Genomic DNA, 14,529 nt, shown 5'->3' with positions numbered 1-14,529 from the left:
ATATTATTATGACATGGCTTGCTATTGCTTTGGAGAATGTTGGAATCAGTTCTTTCTGCTTTGAGAGAAATTCCTAGACTCTCAAACTTCTACGTTTTACAAATTGGGAAGGATCATTTCAAAATCTATCATTGGAGTTCTTGATATCTATGGGTTTGAAAGTTTTAAGTTTAATAGGTAAGCTAATGATTTCATCCAACATTTATGATCAGCCAAATACCAGATAAGATAAACAAAAATGTGGGGTAGTTTCAAGTTATGAGAAAACAAGATCAGTGATGAAAATTTTGGAGTTGCTGTTATGAAACATTAAGTTATCCAAGTTGAATAGAAAAATATCATTTCCTGTCTTAGCGACTGTGCCTCGTTCCGTTGGAGCTCTTTCCAAAATACAAGTGCTTCGGTTTAAGAGTAGGTATGACTCTATCGTCTTCTCCGCGCTTAGCATTCTTGTTTCTCGTCTTGACAGATTTCCTAGCAATTTTAATTGCCTTAATCTTTTGAGCAGAATCCCTGAGGCCTTCTTCAGGCACAACTTCATGAGGTGGACGGGAGACCGACCTGGAATGTGACCGTGATCTACTTAGACACTGCTTCTTGCTAGGTGTGTCACCATCAATATCACCATCAATAGGATAAAAAAAAGAAGTAAATGTAACAATTTTATACCATCAGTTTTTTAATACTCTCTGATTTAATCTAGTGAGTTCTATAGATAGTAATTATTATTGCATTGAAAAATGAAATAACCATTCATTTCATTTTGAGACAATTGTTTTTGAGTCATTATACATTGTGGATAGTGGGACAGATTATGTACATCAAGATAGTAAATTCTGAATGTAGTACAATGTACAAAAAGAGGAATTTTATCCTGTAACTCTATGATAGTACATTGAATCTATTCTTCTATTAAATGGATTTGTGCAGCTTGGAAAAAGTGAGATAATTATAAGTAATTAAGTGATTTTATTTTAAGCACCTCAAATGTATAGGAAGAGTCCTATTAGTATTTATACTACCTGATGTTATCTTTGGTTTCTTTTCTTATCAGTGTGTGAAACCAAACAAGAAAGATTGTTAGGAGCCTCTTGCAATGATAATCATCTCAGTCCCGGATCTGTTTTAGAAGCTTCATTTTCTTCTAGTAGTCTCGACGAAAGGTAAATTCTAACTTGATAAACTGCATTCAATTTAAAAACGGTTCACACAATTTCAATTTATTTATTCTCTTTCTGATCTTTGATTGAATTCCAGGACGTGGTTTTCACCCTGATTCTGTGAGTTTCTCGTATAGCCAGCCAGAAAAAATGGAACATGACGACGAACTTTTAGATTCTGTAGTGTCTTTTAATAAAGGAAGTATAAGTAAGATACTAATTGATATTGTCAACCAAATTTCTATGGCATTACAATGGTTATATTCTTTCGGGACACATTTCACAAGAAGCAAGCTCAACAAGCTTTTCTTCCTCCTAATCTCGGTTAAAGCCTCTTGCTGTTCCGGTGTCAATTCAGTTCCATCATACTCAAAATCATCATCTTCAGCTTCTGCCTGGCTGTCATTGATTTTCTTAGACTTCATCTTTATCTCCACTCTCTGATTCAACAATCTCTCACAAGCTGCATTTTTCAAAATCTATCATTGAAGTTCTTGATATCTATGGGTTTGAAAGTTTTAAGTTTAATAGGTAAGCTAATGATTTCATCCAACATTTATGATTTAGTACTTTAGAATTTAACATTGTATCTAATAAAATTCATTTTCTTAGTTTTGAGCAGTTCTGTATTAATTTTACAAATGAGAAGTTATAACAATATTTTAATCAGGTATGGTAGTTTCTTATAAAATTTATGATTTATATTATATAATACTTTTAAATCTTTCCATGAGTTCTGATTTAACTAGAAACTATAAGTTTGAAGAAATGTCAATTGTTTCCTGGAGGGTTCCTCACAAATGCAGGTTGGCCATATACTTGAGCCTTCCTGGAGGGAAATATCTGTTTTAACTGACCTATTCTTTGTAGGCTGTTAGCCGTGAAATCCGAAAGATCCTGACTGAGAGGGCAGCCAACTTTAATATTGCTCTTGATGATGTGTCAATTACTACTCTGACCTTTGGCAAGGAGTTTACTGCTACAATTGAAGCCAAGCAGGTGGCTGCACAAGAAGCTGAGAGGGCGAAATTTGTTGTGGAAAAAGTTGAGCAAGACAAAAGAAGTGCTGTAATCAGAGCACAGGTAAGAAGAAACTGTTAATCCTTATGCAGTTACTGCTGTGGTGCATTTTCAAAGTATATTACAATTGGAAATTGCTGGTTGCGCTTCTATATATCCCCAAAATTCAAACTGTCTTATTTGTTTCCTTGATCATGATGTCGGATTCATCTTTTATAATGATTGACAAGTTTCTTTGTTCACAAATCTGCTTGTCAAGTTTAATGTGTTTTTAAATTAAATAATGTTTTGGCAATTGCCAGTTTTACACCTTCGACGATTATTGACTTTTCTTACAAATCAACAGGGTGAGGCTAAAAGTGCCCAACTGATTGGACAAGCCATTTCCAACAATCCAGCTTTCATCACACTCAGGAAGATTGAAGCTGCAAGAGAGATTGCACATACTATATCAAACGCAGCAAACAAGGTTTTCCTGAATTCAGATGATCTTTTGCTGAATCTTCAGGAGCTGAATTTGGAGCCTGGCAAAAACTGAGCTGGTTAATCTGTTTATGGTTCTCAATAATTTTCAAGTATAAAAATATGATCGATTTATGGGGAGATATATTTTAGGTAAGAAGTATGCTTCTGGGCAATTTTACATTTGAATCAGATTACAATCATCTAGTAGATGCATTATGTTGCATAGGAAACATTGCAAATCAATTTGGCTCTACTGTGTCTAAGTTTATGAGTAGCCTCTATACTCAACCAAATTAAAAGGTTAATTAGGAGTCAAGCCAGTCGTGTCGTTCACATTCTATACTTTGATCATAGCATTTCTTGAATTGAAGTTTTTATGCATAATGAAATGATATCTGTTTTCACGTGATAAATATGAAGACGGCGTTGCTTTTTCCAGCGAAATGGATAATCTTTGACCATTCAAATCTAATTAAGCTATATAGTTATCAGAATATTTTTTGACAAGCTGTTAATAGCATTTGTACTTGCAATATCTATATAAATAATGTGTTTTATTTATATGTTTCTGATTTGATATTTATCTTTATATATTTAACATTTAGGAAACCTTAGTAATTAGAATTTGAGAAGTGTTAGCTTTACATTCAATTTTATTTATTTTTAATAATTATCTTTAACTTTTTTCCCTCTTCCCATAATGTTACCACCGAAGGCATGGCATTGGTGAAGCACGCCGAAGATGCTGCAAGTAACAAAAAGGTATGTGCCTGAATTAGCAATTCTATAATTTTGCTTTTTTTCAGGTTGAAAAGATTTAATTTCTAAATACAATAATTGAGGAAAGACTAGTGCATGCATATTTTGCAATATTTAAGTGTTGACAATTATTTTTCATTATTTTATGGACTTTCGCAGTACATGTTCAACAAGTTAGAGCTTCATGTACTCATTTTAGGGATTGAGAAGGCTGGCAAAACGGTAAAACATTTTTTAACCTCGTAGTTTTTAAGAAATTAGAGGTTTGTTGTGTGGCTCTAAATTGCTATATAATGAATAATTTTGTAGACTTTGCTTGAGAAGATGAAGTCGGTGTACACGAATGTAGAAGGTCTTCCTCCGGATTGAATTGTGGAAAGCAATTGCTTCTCCAGGGCGTGGTATTTTGGCCATGGATGAATCCAATGCTACATGTGGAAAGCAGTTGGATTCAATTGGACTAGAGAACACCGAAGCTAACCGTCAAGCATGGCTTGGTTAAAATATAATTTTTATGTGTATGATTTTATAGTACTTGAAATATTATGAATGCACATGATTTTGTATACTTTTTGGTTAATATTAAAAATATTTTGACTTAATTAAAATATGATTTTTATGTGTATGATTTTATAGTATTTGCAATATTATGACTGAAAATGAAAGATAACTAAATGATGTATATGAAATGGCGTATTTAGATTTAAATATAATATAATTGTTCATTCATAAATGGCGTATTTACACCCGATTTTTATTAAATAGGGTGTAATTAAGAACTTATCTACACCCGATTTTAATTAAAATAGGGTGTAATTAAAACGTAATTACGCCCAATTACACCCGATTTTTATTAAAACAGGGTGTAATTAAAACGTAATTATGCCCAATTACACCCGATTTTTACTAAAATAGGGTGTAATTAAAAACGTAATTATGCCCAATTACACCCGATTTTTATTAAAACAGGGTGTAATTGAAAACGTAATTACGCCCAATTACACCCGATTTTTATTAAAACAGGGTGTAATTAAAAACGTAATTACGCCCAATTACACCCGATTTTTGTTAAAAATAACGGGTGTAAATTTGTTAGACATTTCTCACCCTGTGGATATACACTCGATTTTTATTAAAAATAATGGGTGTAAATTTAATAAAAAACGGGTGTAAATTAACATTTTTGTACTAGTGATAGACGCATTTTTCAGTCCCTCTACCATAAAATCATCTTAAATGTATGTCTTGGTCCCATTGCCAGATCTCGGGCAATGTTCTCAACATAAAGCTCAAAGTTATGCTCTTGATATCATTTTATGGGGTCATCAAATAGGTTAGTCTTCTCTCTTTATTTTAGGTAGAAATAAGTTGAATCGAATTAGGCTTTATTAAGTATGAGTCTGACATGTTAAAAATTATATATTGCAGCGCAGTGGAAAAAAGATTTTGTTACAAGGTTGGGGTCGCATGTTTGATCGAAATCTTGAAACTAAGCGTTTATAATTTTAAACATTTTTAATAGATTGTTAAAAAATAATATCAAATGGATTTGATCTCATGTAATTGAAAAATATAAATTCTACTGGGACAAATCAAGCTAATCAGATTCTTTGTTCACGATCATATGTACTTTAAAATTTATCTATAATAATCTTTGAATGATTATATGTAATGTAAACTTTAAATAATAGTTATTTTCATAATTTAATATTCAAAAACTTATTTTATAGCAAAATTATTTATTATTAAATTTTTCTAATAACATATAACACATAATTATTGATGGTTTTTTTATAAAAAGATATATTATCAAAATTCATTTTATAAAAATATATTAAAAAATAATAATATTATTGTTATTTATAACTAATTTTTTTGATTATATAGTTAATAAATTAAATAAATTAGTTTAAAATATTTTTGAACAATTTGAGTTAAGTTAGTGTAACCTAACACAATATTTATAAGATTTTTTTTTTTGATATCTCAATTCACCCCTTGATACTCTTAGGCTTTGTTTGCGAGTTTAAAGAGGAAGGCTTGCGAAAACGAAATTTTAAAAAATATAGAAAAATATTTAGCATTTTTTGAAAAAATGATTTTGTTTAGAATAATTTAAAAGTCAATATCATTACTATATTTTTAAATTTCAAAATACTATAACAACCTAAAATTATTTGAAAACTTTATGTATGCTTTCTAAAACCCTCATTCAATACAATTTTTGAGTCTCTCATATTATGAGGTTTTTGGTTTTATAAATAAAATGAAACCCTCCAAAATCCTCCGACCCAAAATCTTTCTATTCTTTTCACTTAATTCTTCCTATTTTCGAAAGCTCTCTCCTCCATTCTCTTCCAAACTCTCAAATAAATTTTTAGGTACCTAACGCAATAACATTAACGCTCCCTACTTCCAAAGATATACATCAGGAAGCACCATTTTTTTCTAAAGTTTGATTTTTTTTCGAAGCTACATCTAAGGAAGTAGTTTAAAATTGTAAACGTTGGAAAAATTCAAATTAACTTAGATCAGGGAATCTTCCGTAGATATATCTCTGAAAAGTCTTATAAACAGAACGTTCCATAGGTACATCTACGGAACCTTCTGCTATATTTTAAACCAACTATGATTCACTCCAAAACTCCAATTTTTTTGTTCAACGACAGAGTAATACAGAAAAAAGTAAATAAACTTGTGTAATGTCAACTCAATGTTATATAGTACATCAAATAATACATAATATACATCATCCAACGGGTGATATGTCATATCATAATCAAAATAAAGTACATCAATAAAATAAAACTAAAGACATCAAAATAATCAGCACAATCACTATTGTGTGTGCCAGACAACATTTGCATCCCCTCCTTTGCCTATCGCGCCTCCTCTGTGTCCACCACCTCCTCTGTCTGCTTCTCTGCCTTTACCGTCAACTACCTTACCTGCACTGGCACGATGTCTACGATACACCAGTGCCACCTGTGCCACCTCCATGATATCACCCAGTAGTGGCCTAACACCATACCCCTCAGAGAAGAAACCACCATCAATGCATGCCTACACTATATCAAGTATCCGACGACAGCGAAGAAACACATCTTGAGTGTGGTCCAATTGAGACTGATGCTCCTGCAATATCTCCTAATGATCTTGTCTGGAAGGCGATCCCGTTGTAGTAGGGACCATGTAGGGGTGTGATATAATGAAGAACCAACAAATGTACACATCGGCGCAGCTCGAGTCCTACTTTGCTCTGGTCGCCCGAGCCTCGTCCGGAACCATGTGCTGCTGATAGTCAGTAAAGATCTCATCTATCTGCTGACAGATCAACCCGGGAGTAGCGGAGACAGAAGGGTGGCGAGGTATCGTCTGACAGTAGCCGAAATTGTCGAAATAGCTTATGCTTTTGAAGCTCTAAAAGTTCTAAACAAAGTTTTCGTATCTTTAATACTTATTTGATAATTAAAACTCAAAAAAGGGATTTGAAAAAGAGAAATCTTATCAATTCTCGAAATAGCTTATGCTTTTGAAGCTCTAAAAATTCTAAACAAAGTTGTCGCATTCTTTAATATTCATTTGATAATTAAAACTCAAAAAAGGGACTGGAAAAGGAGAAATCTTACCAATGCTCGAAATAGCTTATTATTTAGAAGCTCTAAAAGTTCTAAACAAAGTTGTTATATTCTTTAATACTCAATTTGATAATTAAAACTCAAAAAAGGACTGGAAAAAAAGAAATCTTACCAATGCTTTTAGTTTTATTTAAATAGTTTAAAACCAGTTAATGTGCAAGAATTGTGCCTTTAACTTGTCTCCTTTGAAGTGGTGCAAAGCTGACAAAGAAAAAATAGTTCCACTCACAAAGAAATAGTTTGGGTTTATGTAAAGGTAGTTTGGTTTGGTTCGAAAACAAAGAACCTTTACATCAGTTTGGGACAAACCATTGATGGTTCGTTTCAATTCTATCGAACTGCAGCAATAGTTTATTTTAGTTTGATTTTTCTACATGAACTAACCATGAATAGCCCCCAACAAGAGATCCTTGTTAATTCCTACTTGATATAAATTCATGTGATTTACACTTTGTGATGATAACTCATGCATTAAGCTAAGATAGGTATGCATATTATGAAATTTGCTCTGTATCATTTACTTATTCTTCCACTTTTAATAGAAGGTACACCATCATGATGTTTGCTATGATGCAAGCGAGTCCTTCTACTGCTCCTTCTTGTGCCCGTCCTACTACTTATCATGATTACGATGATGAGAGTGATGAGCAATTGGTGGATGAATATGAAAATGATGGATGGATGATTGTGTTGGATGTAAGTCAAATGGTTTCATTAAGCTTAAATTATATTATCTGTTATATTACATGTTTTTAACTAAGTTGTGCTTTGAATCATTGTTATGATGATTATAGTATGTGAATCTGCTTGCATTTATTCTTGTTAATTTTTTTCATTTAGTGGCACTAATATTTTGTTAACATTAGTTATTATGGTGTTGTTGAAACTCTTTTGGTCTATGTTTCTTTTTTCCTTCTCTTGTTTGTTGATTTGACTAAAGTTTGTTTTAGGAGTTACTTTCTTCTTGAGCTGTATTATAACTATGAGTTTGTCTTATCAAGATGCATCTTTTTAAAATAGGTACTGAAACTGCACCCAGGAAGACGGGAGCAACTAGCAACTGCTTTTTCCTAAGCCTTTAATTATAGTAGTAGAGTTATTTTTCTGTTCGATCATTGATCTTTGGATACATTACACTATTTTTAGTTTCCATTTCCCTTTGTTAATATATAATTGTATCATGTTTCAAAATGAGGACTGTATGACATTTTGTTGTTCGATGGGTGCATATTTTGTTGATGTTTTTGATAATTAGGAGAAGTAGAGATCATAATGGAAATTGAATTTAAATTTGTGAATTTGTTATATTGAATTCATATGTAAAGAGGCCTTTAGCTTAAAAATATGTTACTAAACCGGATCTGATACGTATAAAAAAGGGAATTTTAAAAAAAAAACTTTAGCGTCGGCCTAAATAGACGCTAGCCTAAATAAACGCTAAAGAAATACATATGTAAGAACATATTAAATGAGTAGCGTCGCCTCTTGCGTTTTAGTAAGCCCACGCTAAGGTTAGCGTCGGCCCATCGCTACGTATAGCTTCGAGCCTTAAGTCGTCTGCCATGACACCGACGTTTGACCGACGCTAACACCCATTAGCGTAGGTTTTTTTGCCTTTTAGCGAGGGCTTTAGGCCGATGCTAAAACGCAGTTTTATTGTAGTGAGTTATAACCAATCCTTGTTGTTCTTCTTGTCTTCCCTAATTCCCTATTATACTTTGTTCTTGACATCGTTTTTCATAACAAATACAATTAGGAGGTTTGTAACCCCGCAATGTAATGCATATTTTGTAGTCAAGCAAGCTGTTTACTTTAAGTGACATGGCATGCAACGTGGCATGCCACGTCAGCTTCTGTTAAGTGAAATAGACAGCAGTGACCAAAAATGTGAACGGAACACTTTAGGAGAGCTAATATTTGAAGAAAAGTTTTAGAGACTAAAATCGATTTTTGAATTATTTATAGGGAAATATTTAACCCTTAAAAAAATTTAGACAATAATTATATGATGAAAGGTGCAAATTACAAGAAGGTAAGGGGTAGATAATTCACCATATATTCATGTCCTGATCTAGCCTATTAATATTCAAATAAAGAATACAATGCTAAGATGAGAACCTTGGACAAACTCTAATAATAAGGTTTATACTAAATTCACTTGATCCATTAATTAGAATACTAACATCATATCATTTGTTTGGATCTCCAGTTTAGTTTTTTCACGCCCTAATGTTATTCCATTGTGAAAATCCAGAAACAAAACTGGACTTCTAATGCTACAAATAATAGTTCCAGTTATAAAAGTGAAAGGTAGAGAGTTGAGAAAACATACCATGAAGTGTAGAAGGAAATATTGAACCAAACTTAATCACAATCACATAACAATGTTTGTCCTCACATGTTTTTGTTTATCTTTTCCAAAAATGTAATTGCATATGACACACTCACCTAATAATGCTTCCAAAGTGCATATAGGTGAAATTCTTGCTTTGCTTGATCAATTTTCTCATCCAAGCTATCGACAACATTAATTTGCATAAGTGCATATAGTTGAAAAAAGGAATATTTCAGAAAACTTCTAGCATAGCACGAGAGATGTAAAAGCAACAACGTTTTAGAAAAAACATACGTGTAAATAAAAAAAATAGTATGTGTACTGATTTCTTTTTAGTTTTTTTTTTAAATATATATTCTTTCAAAAATGTTTTGAATATGAGGTACATTAATATATTTAAAGTCAAACTTTAGTAATTTAATAAATAATAATAGTGATTAAAATAAATAAAATAATAATTATTTATTAGTAGTTTAATTATGACTCGTCCAAAAAAGTTATATTTAAGAAGATAAACTTTACAATTTAATAAAAATATTGTGTAAAAAATAATATTATAAATAATAAATGTAAGATTCCAATGTAAAAATAGAAAAATATGAAAATTTCTTTAGCCACCACCCTATGGGGGTCACCCCCACCGAAAATCCCAAAATACCCCTGCTTCGGAAGTTCATTTCCGAAAGCGTCTTTTTTTTGAAAAAATTGACTTATTTCGGAAGTTCATTTCCGAAAACAATATTTCGGAAGTTCACTTCCGAAATACTGCGATTTCGGCAGATTTATCAAAACACTCCCCCTCCCCCAATCATTTACCCTAAATCAAAACAAAAAGTGGCAAAGGCGAAAATTTGTGCAAACAGAATTCCAAAGCTGCATCAAGGCTCCAATCACACTGCTAAACAACATTCAAAAGCCCTCAATCCTAACACTTTGTAAGTTTTGAAATTTTAGATCTATTATTCAAATGCATGTTATTTAGGGTTTTAATTGCATAAATGATATATGGTTAGGTTGTTAGTAGTATTTAGGTTGTTTAGAAGCATTTTGATTTGGTTTGAAGTTTGGTTTAGGGGTCTGCCATGGAAGTTGCAGAAAACTCCATCGCAGGGGTGTTTCGGAAGTTCATTTCCGAAAACACCTCCATCCCAGTTTTCGGAAATGAACTTCCGAAATGTATCAGAAGTTCAAATTTTTTTTATTTTTTATTTTGTCTCTCATATTAATCGATTTCAATTGTTTACAGGAACATGTCAGACAATCAACCAGCACGCAGGACTGCGTCTTCTAGAGAGGGTAGGGAGTGTCCGTTTTAATTTGCAAGTACTTTATTTTTAACGCCTTTGTTTATTGTGCCTGTTTCTTTGAAGTTTGTGTCTCTTTCTTCTTTTATAAAAGGAGGTCTCATGGACCTTTCTTTCTTCATTTTTACGCAGGAATGGGTGGCGCTAAGGGAAGAAAGGGTTCTTCAAAGAAGGAGGTGAAGGAGGTGAAGGAGGTGAAGGAGAAGAAGAAGGTTTTGACTGGTTCTGCTTCTCGTCTCCTGGGGGTCCATGGCTCGGACGTGCAGACTCAGTATTCAGGCGTGATCAACGCTGATGGTTCTGATACTAAGTGGGATGAGGATTGGTATAATTATCTTCATTCGGAGGAGTTCGCTCGTCGGGAAGAATAACGTGTTTTTATTTTGTTTGATGTGTATTTTGTAACGCTCGTCGGGCAGAATAACGTGTTTTTGTTTTGTTTGACGTGTTTTGTTTTGTTTTGTTCTAATTTCGGATTGTATCGCACAATGTTTTTGTATTGGATTTATCATCTTAGATTCTTGGATTTCATCGCCGCGAACATTATCCATCTTCTGAATTATAAACATAGAACTTTGACTTTCCCAGCGCACCCCTTTGTTTGATTTTTTTGTAATGACGTCCCCTGATCAGGTAAGAAATGTGGACACATGTGCCTACGTAAGCCTTATAAGACGGTTACCTTCTAAGAAATGTGGTAACACTTTCCTACTTAAAAGCCTACGTAACAAAAATTGGGAAGCTCCACAGCCACGCCCTATTTAAAAGAATAAAAAACCTTTTGAAATTTCGAAGTTCCCTTTTCCTTCTCCCCACCACTCTCAGACGGTTAACTTCTAAAACACTTTCCTATTTAAAAGCTTCTCACCCATTTTTCTTTCAAAATATCCCAAATCATTTTCGATCCTAAGTCTTCTTCTTTGCTTTAACGTTTTCTATCTCTTGTTACTGCTTTCATCACAATGTCTCGCCGCGGTGGAGGAAATAATCCCGAAAATCGCCGGAGTCAACCATCTCCTGCACATTCTCAATAATCATCCATCAATGCTGCAGGATCAGGCCGTGGTGGTGGTGGTCGTGGCTCTCGCGGTGGACGTACCTCCAATCCTTCTTCCTCCGGACATCCACCTCCTCCGTCATATGCTCCGGCCCCGGTTACCTCTCCTCCGTCCGTTGTTGCAGCTCCGGTTGTTCGTCCATCTGTTTCAGCGCCGTTTGTTTCATCTGTCGCAGCGCCGGTTGCTTCCTTGAGTTCGGCTCTGATCTCCATCGAGAGTCTGACTGCCGAAGTTAAACAGAAGGCTACTCTAAAGTCGGCTCCGTCGTCTCAGAAGGAAAATTGGGAAGGAAAATTCAAGTTCGTGCTAATCATTTTCAGTTGCGAATGGCTGATAAGGATCTACACCACTATGATGTAAGTATAGTTTGCTCATAAGTTTTTTGTTGTTGTTTATTATGTTGGTAAGTTACAATGTGGTATGGATTTCTAGAGGATCAGGACTTTCTAACCTGTTGCAGCGTCTCCTCCATCGTCTTCATCCGATTAAATAAAGCGAATCGTTCTTGTTTGTTATTTTTCTTCTGTCCAGACCTTTTTTCGGAAGTGCATTTCCGAATTCCTCCAAGGGGGGTGAGTTCGGAGATGAACTTCCGAAACACCACATTTTCTGAAAATGTAACTTTATTTCGGAGATGCATCTCCGAAATCAATATTTTATATTAAAAAAAACACGTTTTCGGAAATTCATTTCCGAAAACACCTTTTTTTCAAAAAAAAATACCTTTTCGGAAATGAACTTCCGAAACAAGGGGTAGTGTTGTAAATTCACCAGGGGTGAGCAAGAAGGTTAGGAGGTGGGTGAAAAAATTCTCAAAAATATTTATGACAATCGACAAAATAATACATATCATTGTAATAGAGATAATGAATTACACGTGTCCACTTATAAGTGTCTGCACTTTATAATGCGAAATTTATCCATTTTTTATGAAGATAGTGTAAAAAAACTAAAAAATATTTTATAATTATAATATTTAAAAAATAATTACATTAATATTACTAGGGTTTAATGGTGATGCACTGACAGTGTAAAAAGGTTTTACACTGTCATCCAATGAGAATATATCATTCAGCCATGTCATCTCAGTAATTTAAAAATAACAGTATGACTTGGTAGGATACATGGTCGCGATTGGTTGACAGTGTAAAACTTTTTTACACTGTCAGTGCATCACCCCTTTTCTCATATTACTATTATAGAAATTTTATATAAAATATTTTATGTTCAAATCTTAAAAGTATAAATAGAAAAGGATTCTATGTTATATAACACCAAATACTTGGATGGCATAAATCAAAAGTGTAAAATAAGAATCAAATAATTATTCTTGAAATGAATATTATAAAAATATTTAAAGTTTAAATAAAAAAAAATATTTATTAAATATATAATAAAGAAAGTGGTATATAATTAGAGTTTAAAGGTAGTGCACTGTCAGTGTAAACAAACTTTACACTTACATCCAATCAAAATCCTTACACTTGCCGTGTCATATTAATTTTTTTAAATTAAAATTGTGTTTTAATTAGATGCATGATTGTGATTGGTTGACAGTGTAAAAATATTTTACACTGTCAGTGCATATCCTTTTTTCTCATATAATTAAGTTCCACTAATTAAAAAAATATAGTGACACGTAAAAATTAAAGTCATATTTTTAGAATATAATAGATAAAGTACAATGTATGCTTGAATATATCAAATAAAAAATATTTGTAAAATTTTAAAATTTTCAACTTAAACAAACTGAATACTTAATTATAGTATATGTTTGGTAAAAAAAAAAAAAAAAACAGTATTATAAGGATCATGCTAATCAATGTGTTTGTAGTACTCTTTAAACATATTAAATAAAGAAGGGTGCATCCTACACATGATCAGGATCAGGATAACCAGGAAAACATAAATGAGCAACATGAGGAAGATATGGAACTGATTGCAGTTCCTAAAACTCCAGGAGTTTGACCACAGTTGATGTAGAAGGGTTCTCAGTTCACTTTTTTTAACCATTTTTATACAAAATAAGATATTGGTGTGGAATTGTAGAGGAGCAAACAAGTAATCCCTTCTTTAGGTATTGTAATCAGTATGTTTTGATCCATAAACCAACAATGTTAAGGGTGGATGAGACTAGATGTAATCCTGTCATTTTGGAGAAGATTTTTAAGTGTATGGGCTATGATGAAAACATAGTTGTGCTCAATAATGGTTTTTCCGGAGGATTAGTGTTAGCTTGGAAGAGTGGTCATATGAAAGTAGAGTTAATCAATAAAAATTATCAATTTATTCGTGTGAGAATTCATAATGTCGAAAGGAAGGATTGGATATTCACAGCCATATATGCTAGCCCAAATGAAGAGAGAAGGAGAGTGTTGTGGGAAGATTTGAACAAGATTGCATAGAGGCCAGATGAATAAACCCTAGAAGTGGTTCAAATGGATTGAGACAAACATTAAATATTCTTGTATTTAAACTGAAGATCATCAGAGGCTTGTCAAAGATGTTGAAGATGAAGAAGTTAAGGCAGCAGTATTTTCCATGAATCCTTGGAAAGCTTCAGGTCCAGATGGTTTTCCAATTTGGTTTTATCAAAACGGTTGGAAACAAAGTTTGTGAATTATTGAAAAGAATTTGGAGCAATCTTGGTGAAGTTATGCATATCAACCAAACTGACATTTGTTTGATCCCTAAAGTTGAGTTGCCCCAAGTGGTGTCGCACTTTCGTCCTATCTCGTGTTAGATAAATGGTATGATAATCCTGGATATCTTCAAGAATCGTGTTTGTTC

At 33.0% G+C, this 14,529-nt stretch overlaps 1 protein-coding gene and 1 long non-coding RNA gene across 2 annotated transcripts; both read left to right on the top strand.

Annotated features, from left to right (window-relative positions):
• Positions 1 to 1,663: 1,663 nt before the first annotated feature.
• On the top strand, positions 1,664 to 2,768 carry LOC131651490 (prohibitin-2, mitochondrial-like). The gene is made up of 4 exons (XM_058921150.1): positions 1,664 to 1,691; positions 1,773 to 1,786; positions 2,031 to 2,243; positions 2,527 to 2,768. The coding sequence occupies exons 1-4, from the start codon at positions 1,664 to 1,666 to the stop codon at positions 2,716 to 2,718; spliced, it is 447 nt and encodes a 148-aa protein (XP_058777133.1). The 3' UTR covers positions 2,719 to 2,768.
• Positions 2,769 to 10,178: 7,410 nt separating this feature from the next.
• Positions 10,179 to 10,917, top strand: LOC131648370 (uncharacterized). Its single transcript, XR_009298126.1, has 3 exons — positions 10,179 to 10,312; positions 10,624 to 10,673; positions 10,814 to 10,917. It is a non-coding gene; the product is annotated as an uncharacterized LOC131648370 (long non-coding RNA).
• The last annotated feature ends 3,612 nt before the right edge of the window (positions 10,918 to 14,529 follow it).

The sequence above is a fragment of the Vicia villosa genome, linkage group LG2, assembly GCF_029867415.1.
Source record: "Vicia villosa cultivar HV-30 ecotype Madison, WI linkage group LG2, Vvil1.0, whole genome shotgun sequence".
NCBI classification, from domain to species: domain Eukaryota; kingdom Viridiplantae; phylum Streptophyta; class Magnoliopsida; order Fabales; family Fabaceae; genus Vicia; species Vicia villosa.
The sequence above is the reverse complement of the archived record's forward strand: the minus strand, read 5'-3'. Positions and strand labels throughout refer to the sequence as shown.